This window comes from Manacus vitellinus, unplaced genomic scaffold (genome assembly GCF_001715985.3).
Source record: "Manacus vitellinus isolate BGI_N305 unplaced genomic scaffold, ASM171598v3 scaffold_112_pilon, whole genome shotgun sequence".
Classification (NCBI taxonomy): domain Eukaryota; kingdom Metazoa; phylum Chordata; class Aves; order Passeriformes; family Pipridae; genus Manacus; species Manacus vitellinus.
This window is the reverse complement of record NW_021938853.1, coordinates 33,836-49,711: the sequence shown is the minus strand read 5'-3', so window position 1 is coordinate 49,711 and position 15,876 is coordinate 33,836. Positions and strand designations below refer to the sequence as shown.

Sequence of the window (15,876 nt, the reverse complement as noted above, 5' to 3'; positions counted from 1 at the left end):
GCAGAAGGCATCTTTCATTTTGTAATTTTAGAGCTGCAGAAAGGGTTGTGTGAATGGTGTGTTGATATTATCACATGTAAAAGGGTGAAGGATATAAATGTACTGCCTGGCAGAGCTTATGTAATTAAAAAAGGCCATAATAGAAGTTTAAAAAAAACTCTGTCCATCACCCCACAGTCCTGTCATTTCCTTTTCTCTGTGATTCTGTCACCTTCCTGCCATCTCCCTGCCTTATAGAACAACAGTCCCCACCCTACAGTGGCATCTTGGTCCTTAAAAGGTCCCACTGAGCCTCAGAACAGTCTGGGGGCCTCCAGCTGCTGCAGGTTTTTTCCTTTTCCTACTTTCCTTTGTATCCTGTGACTGCTTCTGGAATGCAGGCATTCCCAGGCTAGCGCAACCTGGTTAGTGGAAGGCGTCCCTGCCCATGGCAGGAGGTCGGAACAAGAAGAGCTTTGAGGTCCCTTCCAAGCCAAACCATCCTGTAATTCCTTGAATAGAGCAGGCATTAGTTCACCCAGGTTTGCAAGCTAATATTTGTTTTATTGTGTTGATATTGTGGATTTTCAGTGAGAAAAGTAAACAGAAAGCAAATATTGATAGTTGTGAGTAATCGCTTTCCCTGGAAGGACAAACACTTGGTAATTTTCAGCCTTCCTGCTGTTACAGGGTAAATATGTCTCAGTCCCGCATCCCACAGAGCCCCGGAAATGCACAGATTTGCATCCCCCCCGGTCCCAAAGGTGTCCTAGGAAACACCTATTTTTTGTGAACTAGAAGAACTTTATTAATTGGAGATGAAAATCAATCTCTTAGCTTGAGTTAAAAAGCAGCTTTAAAAAAACAAAGTCTCAAAAAGAGATTATTGCAATTGTAAAGCATAATTGATTAATCCCCAAGTAATACATTTTTCAGGATTAAATACAATTTACTTACTGTTAATAATATTCTTTTGAACCCATTTATGAGCTTCCTTACCTTTACCTTTTTGTGGGGGTTTTGTCTTAGTAATCCCCTTATATTAGTCACTGGAATTTTCATTTTCCACATATATTAAAATGTGTCTGGAGAGGGAATTAAAAAGCACTTCTGCTTTTGCCATCAGGGGATATTGAAACACCTTCTCCTGCGCCCCCACTTTACATCAAAGCCATTTCTGGGTGCTGTGGTAAAGGAAAAAGGTCTGGACCAGGTCCCAGCTGCCCATCCCTATGGACTCCAGGCTGGGCACAGCAGAGCCAAGGGCAGGGTCAAGGCTGGAGGGGGAGGTGGGGGTGGGCTGCAGCCCGGGGAATTGGACTTGGTTTTAGGGGTGTAAGGTATGTTTTGCTCAGACCAGGATTTAACCTTTGCTCTCACCTTCCACCAGAGATAAGCTTTCTGGGTTTTTCAGACCTGCTTGGTTAAATCATTAAACAATGGCTGGAGGGAAAGAACGAGCCCCTCAATTTGTGTCTTGTCCTTTGGTGGCTCACTTGTTCTCTAAGAACACCTTCAGATGTGGTTGGGATGTGCTCCTGTCCATGGCACAGCAGTATTCCATGCTGCAGAGTTCTAGCAGTGGCTGATTTTAGAATCCTTTAGGTTGGAAAAGCCCTCTAAGACAATCGTGTCCAGCCATTAACCAGCACTGCCAAGATACTCAAGGACAAGCCACCTTATTTCCAGAAATGCTGATTTATTTCCCTGCAAGGAGCCAGCAGCTTTAACCCAGTCCTGTTGCTCTGCCCTCTGTAGATGGATCAAGTTTGAGGAGAAGGTGGAACAAGGTGGGGAGCGATGGAGCAAACCGCACGTGGCCACCTTGTCCCTGCACAGCTTGTTCGAGCTGAGGACGTGTATAGAGAAGGGCTCCATAATGCTGGACCTGGAGGCCTCTTCCCTCCCACAGGTGGTGGGTAAGTACACTTGCCTTGGCTCTTTCCCTCGACCCTTCCCCACCAATTTTTTAACCCTGATATGGTTTTAACGGTGGTTTTAATGTAAAAGCGCTGCTTTTTCCATAAAAGAGGAAAAGAAAGAATCCTCCAAGGAATAAGAGGGAAAACTAGAAAGCCCTAGGCTGTGTTTAGGATGGGGCACTCTCCCCTAGCAAGGGAGAGGAGAGAGCAGCCCCAGCACTAGCTGGAGCTCCACCCCATGGAATTGGAGGGCAGGTTTCTTGCAGTCAAAATAGCTGTGGCCTGGAGTGATGCTCAGTGACATTGCTGAGAGCCAGATCATGCTCCCCATGGCACGTGAGAACTCATAGAAAATAAACTTTCAAAGTGAGCCATCCAGTGGAGGGACCAAACCAAAATACTGAATTTAAAAGCCATTATGTGAGGAGGTGTAGAAGAGCTAAATTAAATATCTGCCCCTCTCTTCCCCCCAAAAAAACAACTCAGTGCTTTGAATTATCTTCTCAGGAAGCAAGGTCAAAATTATCCCAGCATGGAATTGTCAAATACAAGGAGTTGCACGGTTTGTAAGACCTGGAATTACAAAAGCTGCCTCTGGTGTTAAATGCAGAGTTTTGAGCTTAGTTTTGTAAGTGCTTTTGGTGGCATTTATCTTCCTTTGCTTTTGTGTCTGTATATCCAAATGCACAGCTTTGCAAAGTTTAACAAAATGAACCCCCCAAAACCTCTGAACTTTTAGGCTGAAGCTGAACCTGCTTCAGAAGCAGCAGCTGATGTCCGTGGTCTGGAACCTTAAACCCTCAAACATTAGATTTCCTTTTGAAGTCCCTTTGAGATGTCACCTTCAATCTCCTGCTTCAATTTCCAAATTAAATCTAATTCCTGGGAGATTAAATTACACGTCAGTGACTGCTGTTGCTGTGACACTGTGACACCATCCTGAGCAGGGTATTTTTGCTGGTCCAGACCCTTAATCAGACAGGTAGGGATGTCCAGGAGTGGATTTCCAGGATGATTTAATCACGATCACTTGGCTAGTGTCTGGTAGTGACACGTAGGAAAAGAAAACTCCAAAGAAAAACTCTCTTTGTTGTTTGTGTTATGTGAAGAAGAGGGAAAGGAAGATGCCAGATAGAGAAGGATAAACTTAATGAAGGTTCTGGAGAAAATATTCCAAAAATCACTAACCAAAGCCATGTACAAGAAAAACTATAGAAAAATGACACTTTACAAAAATCAACCTTTTCCTGAACATTTTGTGTAAAGGTACCTACGTGCATGTACCCACCCTGTCCTAATTTGGGAGGAACAACTAGTCTCTTCCCTAGGCATTTGGAGAGGTACTAATTCTTGGGCAGCACGCAGAGGATGACTTTCTGACTCACTGAGTTAGCAAATGTGATGTGTGTCCTGCCTCCCCCTTCCCATAACTTTTATTATTAGCACAAATAAAAGTTACCAGCAGACAAATAAGAGCTGCCACTTGCCCTCGGGGGACAGCGCGTGAATTCAAGTCATCAAGGAATGACTTCGTGTGAGATTTAATGCACAGTGGAGATCCTTCATACATCTGGTGACCTTTTTGCCTTTTTCCTCTGGGATAGGGCAGCAGAAAGGAGGGAATTGGTGGGAAGTGAGCAGGCTTCGAGGGGGCTGGGAGCCTTTTCTCCTGGTGATTCTGTGAAAGGCAAAGCCATGTAACTCATCCTGTGGCAATTAGAGCAAGTTCTGCCACTCGTAGTTGCTATCACTTCAGTCCTGCAAGTGAATGATTTAATTAGTTGCTCATCTCCAGCATTTTTTCCTGTCCTGAGATTAGGTTTTATTGGGGGCCTGTGAGGTGAACTCAGGCCTTGTTGAGTCTGATAGAAGTTTTTCCATGTGATTTTTGGGAGCACAATAGCACTTGCCACGGAGTTGTAGCTTCTTCATGAAAATCTAGGCTCAGAGCTGATTCCCTTCCCAAACTAAGAACCAGCTTACCCTGGGTACAGGTGATTTGAAATAGGATTTGTGGCATGTAGGAAATAGCAAAGGAAGTCTCAGTGCAATACCTGTGTGTTGGTGACTCGTGCTGGATGGAAATGCTTGTGTTACTTTTCCAAAGAAGTGTCTGAAAAAGACTCCCAGAAAAATAAAACCTGTTTCTGAGATGGGGAGCAAAGCCCTCAAAAAGGTGAGGTGAAAATGATCCGTTCCCCTCTCCCTGCTCTCCCTGGAAGCAGCTGAGTTTTGAGCTCGGTGGTTAATTTTGCCCTCCTCTCCCCTGCCCTTCCTGTGCCTGCCACAGAGATGATCGTTGACAATCAGATCGAGACGGGGCTGCTGAAACCCGAACTGAAGGACAAGGTCACCTACACGCTGCTCAGGAAGCACCGGCACCAGACCAAGAAATCCAACCTGCGCTCGCTGGCTGACATTGGAAAGACCGTCTCCAGTGCAAGTAGGATGTTTTCCAACCCCGATAATGGTAATGCAGAGGCTAAGTGGCTATAGCCTTCCCTGTCACGGCAACCCACCCAGCCCAGCCCAGAACTAACTGCGTGGCCCTGACAATGCTTCTCTAACCCCGAGTAGCATAGCGAGACCCGTGCTGATGGCACATCAGCAGTGGGCTCTGGAGGCTGCTTTGGCCCTGGCACGGCGCTCTAACCACATCTTCACTGGACTGAGAGGGACAGGAGGGCAGGAGGCAGCAGCTGGGGAAGGCAGAGGGATGCCCTTCCAGCTGCGTGGAGGAGATGATGTAGGAGCAGCAAACAGGAAAGAGGGGTTTACAAAAAACTCTGTTGGGGCCTGGACCTGAAAGGCCGATCACCTGAAATGTTTGGGCAGAGGCGAAGCTTCCATGCACGTTCCATGTCTGTAACAGACGGTGTCGGTGGCACTCCGAATCAAAAATGAGCTGGCAGTAATATCTAGCTTACATTTTATTGCTGTACAATCATTGTCCAGTGGGGTAAAGCTGATTTCCATCTTGCTTTATTCGTCCTGAAATGGTTTTGTGGTGTGTGTCGTGACTATGTCTCTTTTTGTCTCTAAAAAGGGTGTAATAGGTAGTGCTGTGTTGGTAGTGGTGTCCCTACATGAGTGTGTGTGTGTGTGGATGCAGACAGCTACAGAGGCCTGGGCACTGACTGTACTTGCCCCTGCATGGAGATTTGGGGTCTTCTTACTCATGGTAATGAAAAAAGAGGAGTTTTGAGCTTCTCAACTGTCTCCTGTGGCAGTCTGGAAATTGGGCTAAACGCTGCCATTTTAAAATACCCAGGAACAAAAGCAAGTGAAGAAATTCTTTTCTTCTTGCTCCACCAAAGGCCTCTGAGCTTGCTGCGTTCTGCTGCTACAACTCACCCTAACACCTCTCCCTAACCTATTATCACACTTCATTAATATTTCCTACTTTGGATCATCCTTTCCTTTTGCAACAGGAGTGTATGTGCCTGTGGAGAATATTTATTGCTCTTGATGATGCCTCTTGTCATGTACGAGTGCCTGGATAACACAGTCATTGAGCAAGTAACCTGAACATGCAATAACGTGAACCGAGAGAATGTTCTAGGTGAATATCCCTGCAGGAGGGACTGGGTTCTGGGAAGCACTGCAAGGAAATTCTGGCTCTGGGGAAGGGCTCAGCATGGCCAGATGAGCCCTCACGTTTTCACTCAGCCCTTGCTCATTTTTCATGGCTATGGGCATCCTTTACTTTGAAATCACCTAAAATCCATATCATTCATTTCTCATTCTTGTTTGAAAGGGCTTCACAGGTCCTGGTTCAAGTTGGACTAATCTCCAGGAATTCTATCCTGGCTCTGGCCTTCAGCCACTCCTTTCGTGTTGTTCTGCCTCTGTTCCCCCACCTGAGATGTTTATATATAACACATTATATTCCATGACAATTCAAGTGCTTTGATACTTTAGGAGGGCGAGACTGACATACAGAGGGAAATACCTCATGAATAGTTGTTACTGTTATTTATTATTTACACTTTAATGAAAAAGTAACTCCAGAACGTGTTCGATCAAGTTCTACCTCAGATTCAATGAGTGCCTCTCATGTCCTTTAGACAGATAAAAATTTAATGAGGCCAACAGGAGTGCAGCTGTCTCTCAACATGGCTAATCACCATAATGCACATGCCTCCAGCCCCAAGCGCTCCTAAATTTCCCTCGAGTTCCTTTCCAGGTAGGTGTTCGCTTTCACTTCAGTGTCAGTGAAACTTCCATCCGATGTTGATGCTGCCTCTGGGTCTGTGGGACCCTCTGAGCATCTTCCTCCCCAGGTACAACAGCTTTATGGGCTGGTATTGCTGCTGCCCGGCTCAGCAGGGACACCTTCCACCAGACCAGGCTACTCCAAGCCTGTCCAACCTGGCCTTGGACATTTCCAGGGATGGGATCTATTTGTTAGATCTGAAATCTGGAAATAGCCCCTGGGCCTTGGCTCTCGAAGATCCCGAGGTGCCTGTACCTCACTTAGTTCAGAGCACCTAAAGAACTGAAGTCTCAGGGGCTCCAAAATGTTCTTATTTACACATGTTGATTGTTCATGTTGATGGAACTCCTGCAGGGATTTTTGACAGGTGCATGTCTGGTTTTGTTGAGTGGCTTTGTACAAGTTCTTTGTGTCCCTTCCTGGCACAGCCCTTGTCCTGGAGCCCTGGAGCAGTACATAACACCTGGGCTGGAGCTCTCCAGCTGGCACACCTTGGGCTTTGCCACAGTATAACATGGGCTGTGTGGTCACTGTCCCTTCTGCAGGCGCCCGAGGTCTGCCTGATCGATATTTACCAGCCCTCTGTGATGACATTTGCTATCCATTTTTGACATTTTTCTTTCAGAGCTTCGTGCCTGCCAGCGTTTTGTATAATGTAACACCTGTGGGAGCCTTTGGCAAGTGAGAAAACGATCCACTCCCACTAAACCCAAGCTGGCAGAGGCTGTAGAAAACTGTGATGTGTTTTAAGTGTGTGTGTTTAACCACCATAAATAATGGCACGATCCCATCGCCGCGTGGGTGCTGCCTGTGCTGCCCAAACTCCTCCTGAGCCGTGTTAGTTCACACTGTGCTGACAGAGGGGTTTGGAAACACTTGACTTGAAATAACAGGCTGTCTGCACAGTGCTGGCTGATGCACAGAGAGGAGAGTACCTGGCTACAGGTGAAAACTTCTCTGAAGTCTTTGTTCTGTGTATTCCACTATCCCAGGTTGCTCCAAGCCCTGTCCAACCTGAACTTGGACACTTCCAGGGATGGGGCAGCCACAGCTCCTTTAGGTTCAGCTTTAGTCAGTTCAGTGATGTTTTTTTTTCACATGAACTGCACCCTCAGTCCCTTTAGAGAGTTAGCAATGGCACCAGCTGAATAATATCAGCACAGAGGAGTTGAAGTCAGAAATTAGATGTTTTCCAAGGAAGGCTTGGAAAAAGCCCCTACCAGTGTACGTATTGGCATGACTGGAAGCTTTGCAGACTAAGGTGGGCATCTCCAAGCCCGGATTGGTGTGCCTGGTATGTATGCATGGGGTCAGGGTGCTCAGAATTGGCTCCTACAGGGACGTGACCTGATTTTTGTTGTCAAAAACCTGTTGTTACTGATGGTGCTGCATCCTGGGACGCTCAGCACCACCAGCACTGCAGCTGCTCACTCGCTTCCTTGAGATCTGCTTCTGAGATGCCTCAATTTTAGACACCGGGGATGGAAAGCTGGCTCCAGCCCTGCCAAGATGGAGCTGCGGAGGAGATGTTGGGATCTAAATGAGTGGGCTTTGATCACCGCAGTGTGCGCATCAAACTCTCTCCTTGCCTGGCTTCCCCCCTGCTGCTGCTCCAGCCTTTCTCCTCGCATAATTTCATTTTCTTTTCTTTTAACTTTTCCCCTTTGCTCTCTTCCTGCTCTTTGCTGCTGCTCCTGTCTCCTGCTTGCCGGGCACAAGCACGCAGCCCGCTCGAGAGCTCCGTGCCCTGCCTGGCCACCCGCACCTTGGATGATGAACTGGGAGTGCAGCGCAGCCCCAGCGTGGGATGGCTCAGTAAGTCCCGGGCAGGGCTCAGGGTGGGCTCAGGGCTGGGGGCCAGGAGAGGAAGAGGGAACTTGCCCCAGCCGGGCTCCTAACGCTTGCTGCTGCACTAACAATGGGCAAAGCATGGATGTGTTCCGTGGGGAATGGGGCTGCTCTGGCTGTTTGTGTTATCCACACTGTCCTCTCCACTGCTCTGTTTTGCTCTGTTTTCCTTTTTTCTTTCATCTGGAATGAAGCAGGTGGGTCAGGCCATACTCCCCTTCTGAGGGGGGTCTAAGCTCTCTGGTGGCATTTTTTTCATCTAGAGAAGTATTCTTTAGCGGTTAAAGGGGTTTGAATATTTTAACTTCCATATAAATTAACCTCAAAAATAGGCTGTCGACTTGATCTCTCAGGGATGAGCTGGACTGTTCTGCCTTTTGTAACATCTGATTTATCTAATTGTGCTTGGCTTCAGCTGTGCCAATGTGCCAATGTTCCTGGACGTGGCAGGAACACACAGCAGGTATAGTGTGGTTCCAGGTGGCTCACAAGAAGGAATACTTTCAGTCTACCCACGTGTTGTAAAGAAAACCCAGCTCTAGGGAGTCCAGAGCTTTTTCTTCCCACTCCTTCGGTTTTTCACTCCCGGTGCTGCTTTATTATTGAGTTTGTTTGTGCTGGGAGCTGATGAGCACTGAGAACTTGGACATTCCTTTTAGCTGAATATCAAGTCAATATTGTCTCAAAGCGTACTTGTTTGTTGCTTATTTGTTTGTGTTTTGGTCGGTTTGGGGTTTATTTATTTATTTATTCTGCTGTGTCTCTGGGGATTGTCTTCGCCTCCCTGGTGAATTTGGTGTCAGGAATTGGTGACTTTTGTCCTGTCAGTGTGGTGCACATGTTGTTCTAATCAGTGCATTGCTTAAGATTCATGAGCTTACTTAATGGGCTCACTGGAGTGAGGGAGATGTTTATTAGGGGCTGTTGTGAAGGACCAGGAGCTACCACTCTCCCTCTCTTGTGTGAGCTGTGTACAGTGTCTGGGATGCTGAGGAGGGCAGGTGCCATCCACGTAGAAGAACTGAGGTGAGGGATTTGCACCCTTGGAAGGTCCCAGCTCTGTGGAGGGATGGATTTGTGGTGGGTCCTGGGTGACCCAGTACCATCAGTGTCAGCAGCCTGGTGCTGCTTTGCTTTTTCTCCCACAGGCAGGAGTTATGGAAGGTCATTGGACTCTTTTGCTGTCCTGGGAGTCACAGGAACGCTGTGAGTCGGAGATGACGGAGCATTAGCATCTTAAATCTCCCCTGTGCCACATCAAGTGACAGAAAGCAGCCTGTCAGGGTCTGGAATTCCCCCCATCAGCCTCCCAAGGAAAGGTGTTGCCGTAGCCTGAGCCTCTGTGTTCTGACCAGATCCAAACAGGTGCTTTAACTTGTGTTGGCCTTGTTCCTACAGGCAGCCCAGCCATGGCTCACCGAAACCTGACTTCCACCAGCCTGAACGACATCTCAGACAAGCCTGAGAAGGACCAGGTAAGCTCCAGGTCCAGCCTTCACTTGAGGATGTGTATGGAGAGGAGCTGGGTGTTGAGGAAAGGGCTCTCTGTACCTTAGCATGGAAAAAGGAAGAGGGTGAACAAGCATTTTTGAGCCCTCTGACTGGATCCTCCACTTTTTAAGCATCAACCCTTGAAAACAGCAGGTTAAACTCTTACAAGGTCTGAAGCAAGTGACACCACATACACTGCCTCTTGCTGATAGCCATGAGAAAGGAGGGAAAATATCCATGGCCTGATGGAGTTCTGATCCTCTCCCTGCTGAAGGATTACAAGGGTCCTGCCACACCTCAGGATGAGGTTCACAGGGACTATGGGATAGAGCAGGAGCACGCAGGGGGCACGTGTCCCTGCTACAGCAGCTGGTGGAACAGGGAAGGTGACTGTGCTGACAGGTAACATGGAAGAGCAGCTCCAAAGTGGAGTAATGAAGTTAAAATTGGCCTTTAGTACCGAGTCTCCATGGATCTGACCCCTTTCTTAGACTAGGGTAATGTTTGTGCTGTGGCGTACGGGCTGTCTTTGTCTGTGCTTCCGTCCTTTCCGAAGGCTGCCGGCTCTGAGGGGTAAGAGTGAGTTTATTCCAACTCTTAGAAAACTGGTGGCTGAATGAGGTCTCTGTGCAAGTTTCAAAAAACCTTTTGTCTGGGTTCAAAAAGTGGGTTATTCTCAAAGCCCGGCTGTTTCTTTCGGAGAATCCCTTTTTTTGCCCATGTCTTTCAGCATTCTCTAGTCCCATGGTGATTCTGAATGCAAATGAGAGTCCCTTTGGAAAATTATTTGGGTAACACAGCATTGCTGGCCAGTTGAGAATGACTCCAGTCCTTCAACAATGGCTGGTCACAACTGTCTGTAGGTACAACCTTAAAGGGACACAGCAACATAATCGAGGTAGAAAAGTGAGGTCAGAGTAATTAAATATTTTAAAAATAAAAATTTTTAAAAAAATGTGAATTTAAAAATTCACATAAATAAATATACTTTCATGGAAAGAGAAAGGGGGCAGAGTGTTTTGCACTGACCTCAGTGTCATGCAGTGTTGTAGCCTCATCTGTACTGACTGGGTTTCTGAAATACCTGGTTTCCTTTAAATTCGCAGAGCCACATGTGGGGAAAGAGGAAGATTGTAAAACAGCTTTTTGTTGTTGGACAAACTGCTGGTTTATATTTTTAATCCCATTATAACTGGGGTTTTATAGCTAGACCAGCCCGAAGCTGGGGCTGAACATTGCAGCAGCTTCACAGCTCTCAGCAGTGCAGACAGGCCCCATTGCCCCTCCTGCTCCAGTGTCTCTGGCCATACAGATAATGGACTTCTTGTGGAGAATTGGGTATAAAAATAGACGTTTTGGTAACACTAATAGGAAAATCTGTTAATAAATCCAGTTTGGGAGCACACTCCAAAGTTTTTAACTTCCAGTGTAGATAATGCCTGGCTGTTGGTCGTCAGAACCATTACTTGATAAGTGTCGAGTTCCAAAAAGCCTCTCAGTTAATTAGCCCGTGTCCTGCTGATGAACTTAGCACACTGGGAGCCATGTCCCCTATGCCTTGAGAAATCACCTTAGAGCTCAGTTTTTGTTGCTGACTGACTCAGACTCCTGCCTTGATAAAGTTTGTGGCATTGTGGTGATGCCTGGCAACTCCCTTGAGCAGAACTCAGCGTGCCGTACGGGGGCACAGCAATAATCCATCATGTTTCCACAACAGGAGCTGGAAAGGGAACAGGTTTTCTTGCTTTGGCAGCATAGTGACTAGCTTTTGTTATTCAGGCATCCCATCTGGGAACTGGACAGTTAGTGAGGCCGTACAGGGAGGTGGGAGTCTGCTGGAGACACAGAATATTCCAATTTTTATTTACTCTTGTGAATAAGAACTGCAGCCGGTGAGGTCAGTTTACAACAGTTGCTTGGAGCAGGACTGCCTTCCTACATCCTTAATCAGTCCCTGGTTTTGCAGAGATAGAGGATTGTGTCCCCATGCTTTAAAGGAAGGAAGGCTTTGAACTAACTTATCTGTACCTTTGGGAACTTTCCTGACTTCCTACATCCTTAATTTTCAGTTTTGCAACCTTTAATGCTATTTGGAATGGTGCAATTAACAGTATAGGTATTTTGTAGCTAGATTATTCCTTTAATCTGTGGCTTCCCTGCTCCTTTCCTCTGGATATGTTGTAAGGTTCAGGTTTCACATGGGCTCGTGCCCCTTGGACAGTTGCCTGTCAGAGATCTGAGCTGTCAGAGAATCCTCCCAGACTCATCCCTCCTGCTGCTCTCCCAGCAGTGCCAGGCAGCTCTGCCTGGCTCAGGGGTGTTATTTATGAATACTGAATCAGGTAGTTTGCATCAGCCGGCTCTCTCTGCCATGGGAATGATGGCTTGATCCTTTGGGATTGCAAAGAGGCTGGCTCAGCATCCCCAGCGTCCTGCAGGAGCCGGCAGGGCCCTGACTCAAACCGCTCCGATGAGAAAGAGCTTCAGTAGCGGCCCACAGACTTGGGGGTTGCTGTTTTGTCATGTCTTTGCTTTGGGCTTGTTTGGAGTTTTATAAGGATAATTAGGGAAGAGGAGCTGTATTCCCTTTCATTGTGTTTGTGTTGGCAGAGCACTGCTCCTGAGGTCGCAGCACGGAGAAGGGATTTGCCTCCATTTGTTTTATTTTAGGAGATGTTGGCTGCAGGTAATGGCCTGGGCATTTGCAGCTGGAGAGACAAGTAGTGGTACTTTGGGACAATTTATAACTTCCCTTCTGTTTTCTAATTAATACATGAGCATCTAGGCTTCTTGCTCTCACCTGGACTCCCAGCTCTCTGCTGCCAGATGCATCAGTGGTGTCAGTGCCGTGTCCGTAAAACCAGGACTTCTCATGGCAGTAGAATTCCTGCAGCTCTTGAAGGTCAAGCTCTTGGATCAAGATTTTCTTTAACTCTGTATTCACAGAATCCCAGACTGGTTTGAGTTGGAAGGGACCTTAAAGCTCATCTTGTTCCACAACCCTTCCGTGGGCAGGGACACATTCCATTATCCCAGGTTGCTCCAAGCCCCATCCAGCCTGGCCTTGGACGCTTCCAAGAATGGGGCAGTCACAGCTCAGTAATTCAAAAAACATTTAAGACTCTTTTTTTTCAGCTTATGTGTGAAGCAAAGGGGTTGAAAGGAGTCCTCTGGTGCCATGGTGCCAGCAAACCATAGGAGACTGGGGAAGTTCCTACTGCTGTTCCCACTCCGGTCCCTCCTCCCGTGAGAAATCCTTTGGCTGTGCTCTATTAGAATGTCCTTGGCACCTCTGAGTGGCTGAACCACCAGGACTCCTCAAGTGCTCAACATGTAAAATGAAGGAACATGAAAGAAAATCTGTTTTCCCAGGGACCTGCTATTCCTGAGCTGATGCAACAGCATATAGAAAAGGAATGTATGTTGATATACGGGGAGTTTCCTGACACGGCGTTATCTCCGCTTCCCAAGGGCTTGGAAGTGGGACAAACCTGGCTCTGAATGAATGTGGTCAGTGAGAGGGAGGCACAAAACCCTCCCTATTTGTTGTGGTGTGGGCACTGTGTATTCACAGCAGTGTTTCCATATCAACAGGGGATCTGTGCCAAAGCCAGCACTGCAGTTAAAAAAGAAATTGGCCTTGTTGAGAGAAACCCTCCTGCCTTTCCCGGGGACCAGTAGATGGGGAGGGCACTGGCAGGATCCCACTCATGGGAATGCAGTCCAGTGATTGATAGTGGGAGCCATTCACTGCTTTTCCTGTTTGAACATCTCCTCACCTCCACAGTTGCAAGCAGACATTCCCAATTTTGAGGTCTGTCAGCCTGGGTGACCTACTTTCACTCCATGGAGCTCTAATGGGGATTATTGTTTTCCAGTACAGATCACTACCACCTTTCTGGAGAGAAGGAAGAGTTTCCAGGAAGTTTAGTTAGCTGGGATTTCCTTTACTTTGGCTCTTTTTCGTGATGCAGAGAGCAGTTTTGCTTGCCTGGTTTCTCCCCATATCCACAGTGCACTGCTAAAGTATCCCTGGGTGATGGAGCAACCTGGAAGGTCCCTCTTGAGGCAGGTGTTCATGGAATAAGTTATGGGAAAGACTATAAGCTATATGTAAGCAGATACAAAAAGCAGAGAGACAGAGGCAGGTTCAAATTCCTGGGGGAATTAACCTTCCTTAAGTGCTACTTAGGAGTGTGTACTTAGGAGCTGCTTTCATTTCTGATCGATCCAAAGTGATGATGATTGGAGTGTACATTTAAGGAAATTGGAATTTTCGGGTTGCTGTGCCTTTTTGCAACTGCAGTGCTGGGGACCTGCAGCCTTCAACACTAGTGGTCAGGTTGGAAGGATGCTCAGTTTGGCAGAGTGCAGGGGGAGGTGAAGCTCCCTGCTCCCGAGTGCTGCCGAGGACTTAAATCTTTCCAAAGCTGCTTCAGAGAACGGTTCAAATGGATTTTAAGTGCTGACTGCACCCTTCCCATCACCTGTCTGATAAATGATTTAAGAAAGTGGTGAGTGGTGCTGTAAAACTCATTTGGAGCTAAAAACCCCCACTATAATAGCAGCTCTTTGAAATTAGTCATGGTAGTTTGCTGTGCTGGGCGAGGGGAGACTGAAGGGGCCAGAGCCTTTGGCATCGGGAGCTGGGCAGTCACAGGAGTGGAGACTCTGCAGGTCAGTTCTGGCTCAGAAAATCACCTGGGTTTGGGCCATGTGTTCAAACCAGACCTGGTATTGCTGAAGCATCCTTGTTCAGCAACGTGACCAAGTGGATTTGCAACCTTCCCATTGTTTTTTTAATCACCACTATCCTCCCAAACACTGTCTATGAAAGAACTGGTAGCACTTTTCCAGGCTTCCTCCACAGAGCTCCTTGATGCTTATTTACTGTTTCCTCTGGTGGTGATCCTGACTGAAGCATGCAGGGGTAGGATGGTTCCAGCAGTTTCTTCCTGCTTAATCAATTGATGCCTTTTCCTGAGACTTTTTCTATTTTTCTCCTTCCTTGAGTTGCCTGGTACAACTCATTAGGGATTCATAGCCCAGTCCCTGCCCCCTTAGTGTTCCTGGCAGTACATCCTCCCTCTCCATTCACCCTTCACCAGGCACACACAGAGCATCTCCAGAGGTCACCCAGGGAGAGAGGGCAGATTGGGAACCAGCTAAGGGCAGGGCTTTCAGAAGCCTCCAACTCCAAATTAATTCTGCCGCTGCTGAATTTCAGACAAAGGTGTCTCGCAGAGGCAGATTTTTAGAACTCAGTGGCTGCTGCCGCAGCGTTCTCCCATTCCCTGTTGATGACATGTCTCCAGAGTTGGAATTAGCTGACCTTTGTCAGCCTGAGGATGTGCGTTGCGGAGTGCGCGCACTTAGAGTACAGAGGTGCAGGGAAGCAGTACGGAAGTACGAGAAGAACATGCCTAACACCACTCAGTTTTCTTTTCCTTCCTCTTTCACTGCTGCAGCTGAAGAACAAATTCATGAAGAAGTTGCCCCGTGATGCTGAGGCCTCCAACGTGCTGGTGGGGGAGGTGGATTTCCTGGAGAACCCCTTCATCGCCTTCGTGCGACTGCAGCAGGCCGTCATGCTGGGAGCGCTCACCGAGGTCCCTGTGCCCACCCGGTAAGGGAACCAGCCCCCAGGGACCTGCCTCTCAAAGTAAAAAACCTCTCACAGTAAAAACACGGGGCCAGAAGGAGGTCTTATCCACTGCTTTCCGTGCTGTGACATGGATACTGGTCAGGATTGGTGGCGTAAAGGAACAAAACTCACTGATGCTGCTTCATAATTTTCAGGTCCTGAGTTTGGTTATAAGTAAAATATTACAGAAACTTAGCAGCTCAGTAGTAAAGGGCACTGTCAGTGTCACATTTAACACCTGGGGCTTTCTTCCTGCCCTTTCTGTACGGATCTCAGATTCCCTCTGCACATTTTTGCTGTACATATTGTTCCTCTTCAGCTCAGATCAGATGAAGGTTCAGTTCTGTCCCTGCGGGGGCAAAAATATATTTGGATAATTTGAGACATACAATTCTGTTGGGGCTGGTGGATTTGTAACGCATAATGGCTGAGGGAAAAATGTCAGATAAATATTTTATTTATTGTGACTCGTGTTGCAAGTTGATCTGAGTCTCACAAACCTCAATGTATCTTGTGTTCTTAAATATTTGAAGTCACTGCTTGAATATGCCTGGCTGTCTGAGCTGCCCTGTGTGAATTCATAGCAATATCACAGCCCTTGCACGGAATGGAAGTTACGCGGCTCCTGGAATAATCTGTGCCTTGTTTCTGTGTACCAAACAAAGGGAAAAGAGCATCTAGCTTTGCCCTTTAATTGTAGTAGCAGTGTTTGTATGTCTTGGATTTTCATGAAGTGGTTTCTTACAGCCACGTCAACAACTGTTTGCACACGCTGG

General features: G+C 47.3%; 1 protein-coding gene across 3 annotated transcripts in view; it reads left to right on the top strand.

Moving 5' to 3' along the window:
- SLC4A4 (solute carrier family 4 member 4) overlaps positions 1-15,876 on the top strand; it is a 119,578-nt gene that overhangs the window by 72,528 nt on the left and 31,174 nt on the right. The window contains exons 5-9 of one of the 3 annotated variants that reach the window (XM_029965645.1): positions 1,738-1,898; positions 4,192-4,344; positions 7,837-7,932; positions 9,364-9,440; positions 14,925-15,082. In XM_029965645.1, the coding sequence (XP_029821505.1) occupies positions 1,738-1,898; positions 4,192-4,344; positions 7,837-7,932; positions 9,364-9,440; positions 14,925-15,082 (645 nt within the window). Of the gene's footprint in view, positions 1-1,737; positions 1,899-4,191; positions 4,372-7,836; positions 7,933-9,363; positions 9,441-14,924; positions 15,083-15,876 lie in introns of all 3 variants that reach the window. The other 2 variants (XM_018089017.2, XM_018089018.2) reach the window with 2 other exon arrangements.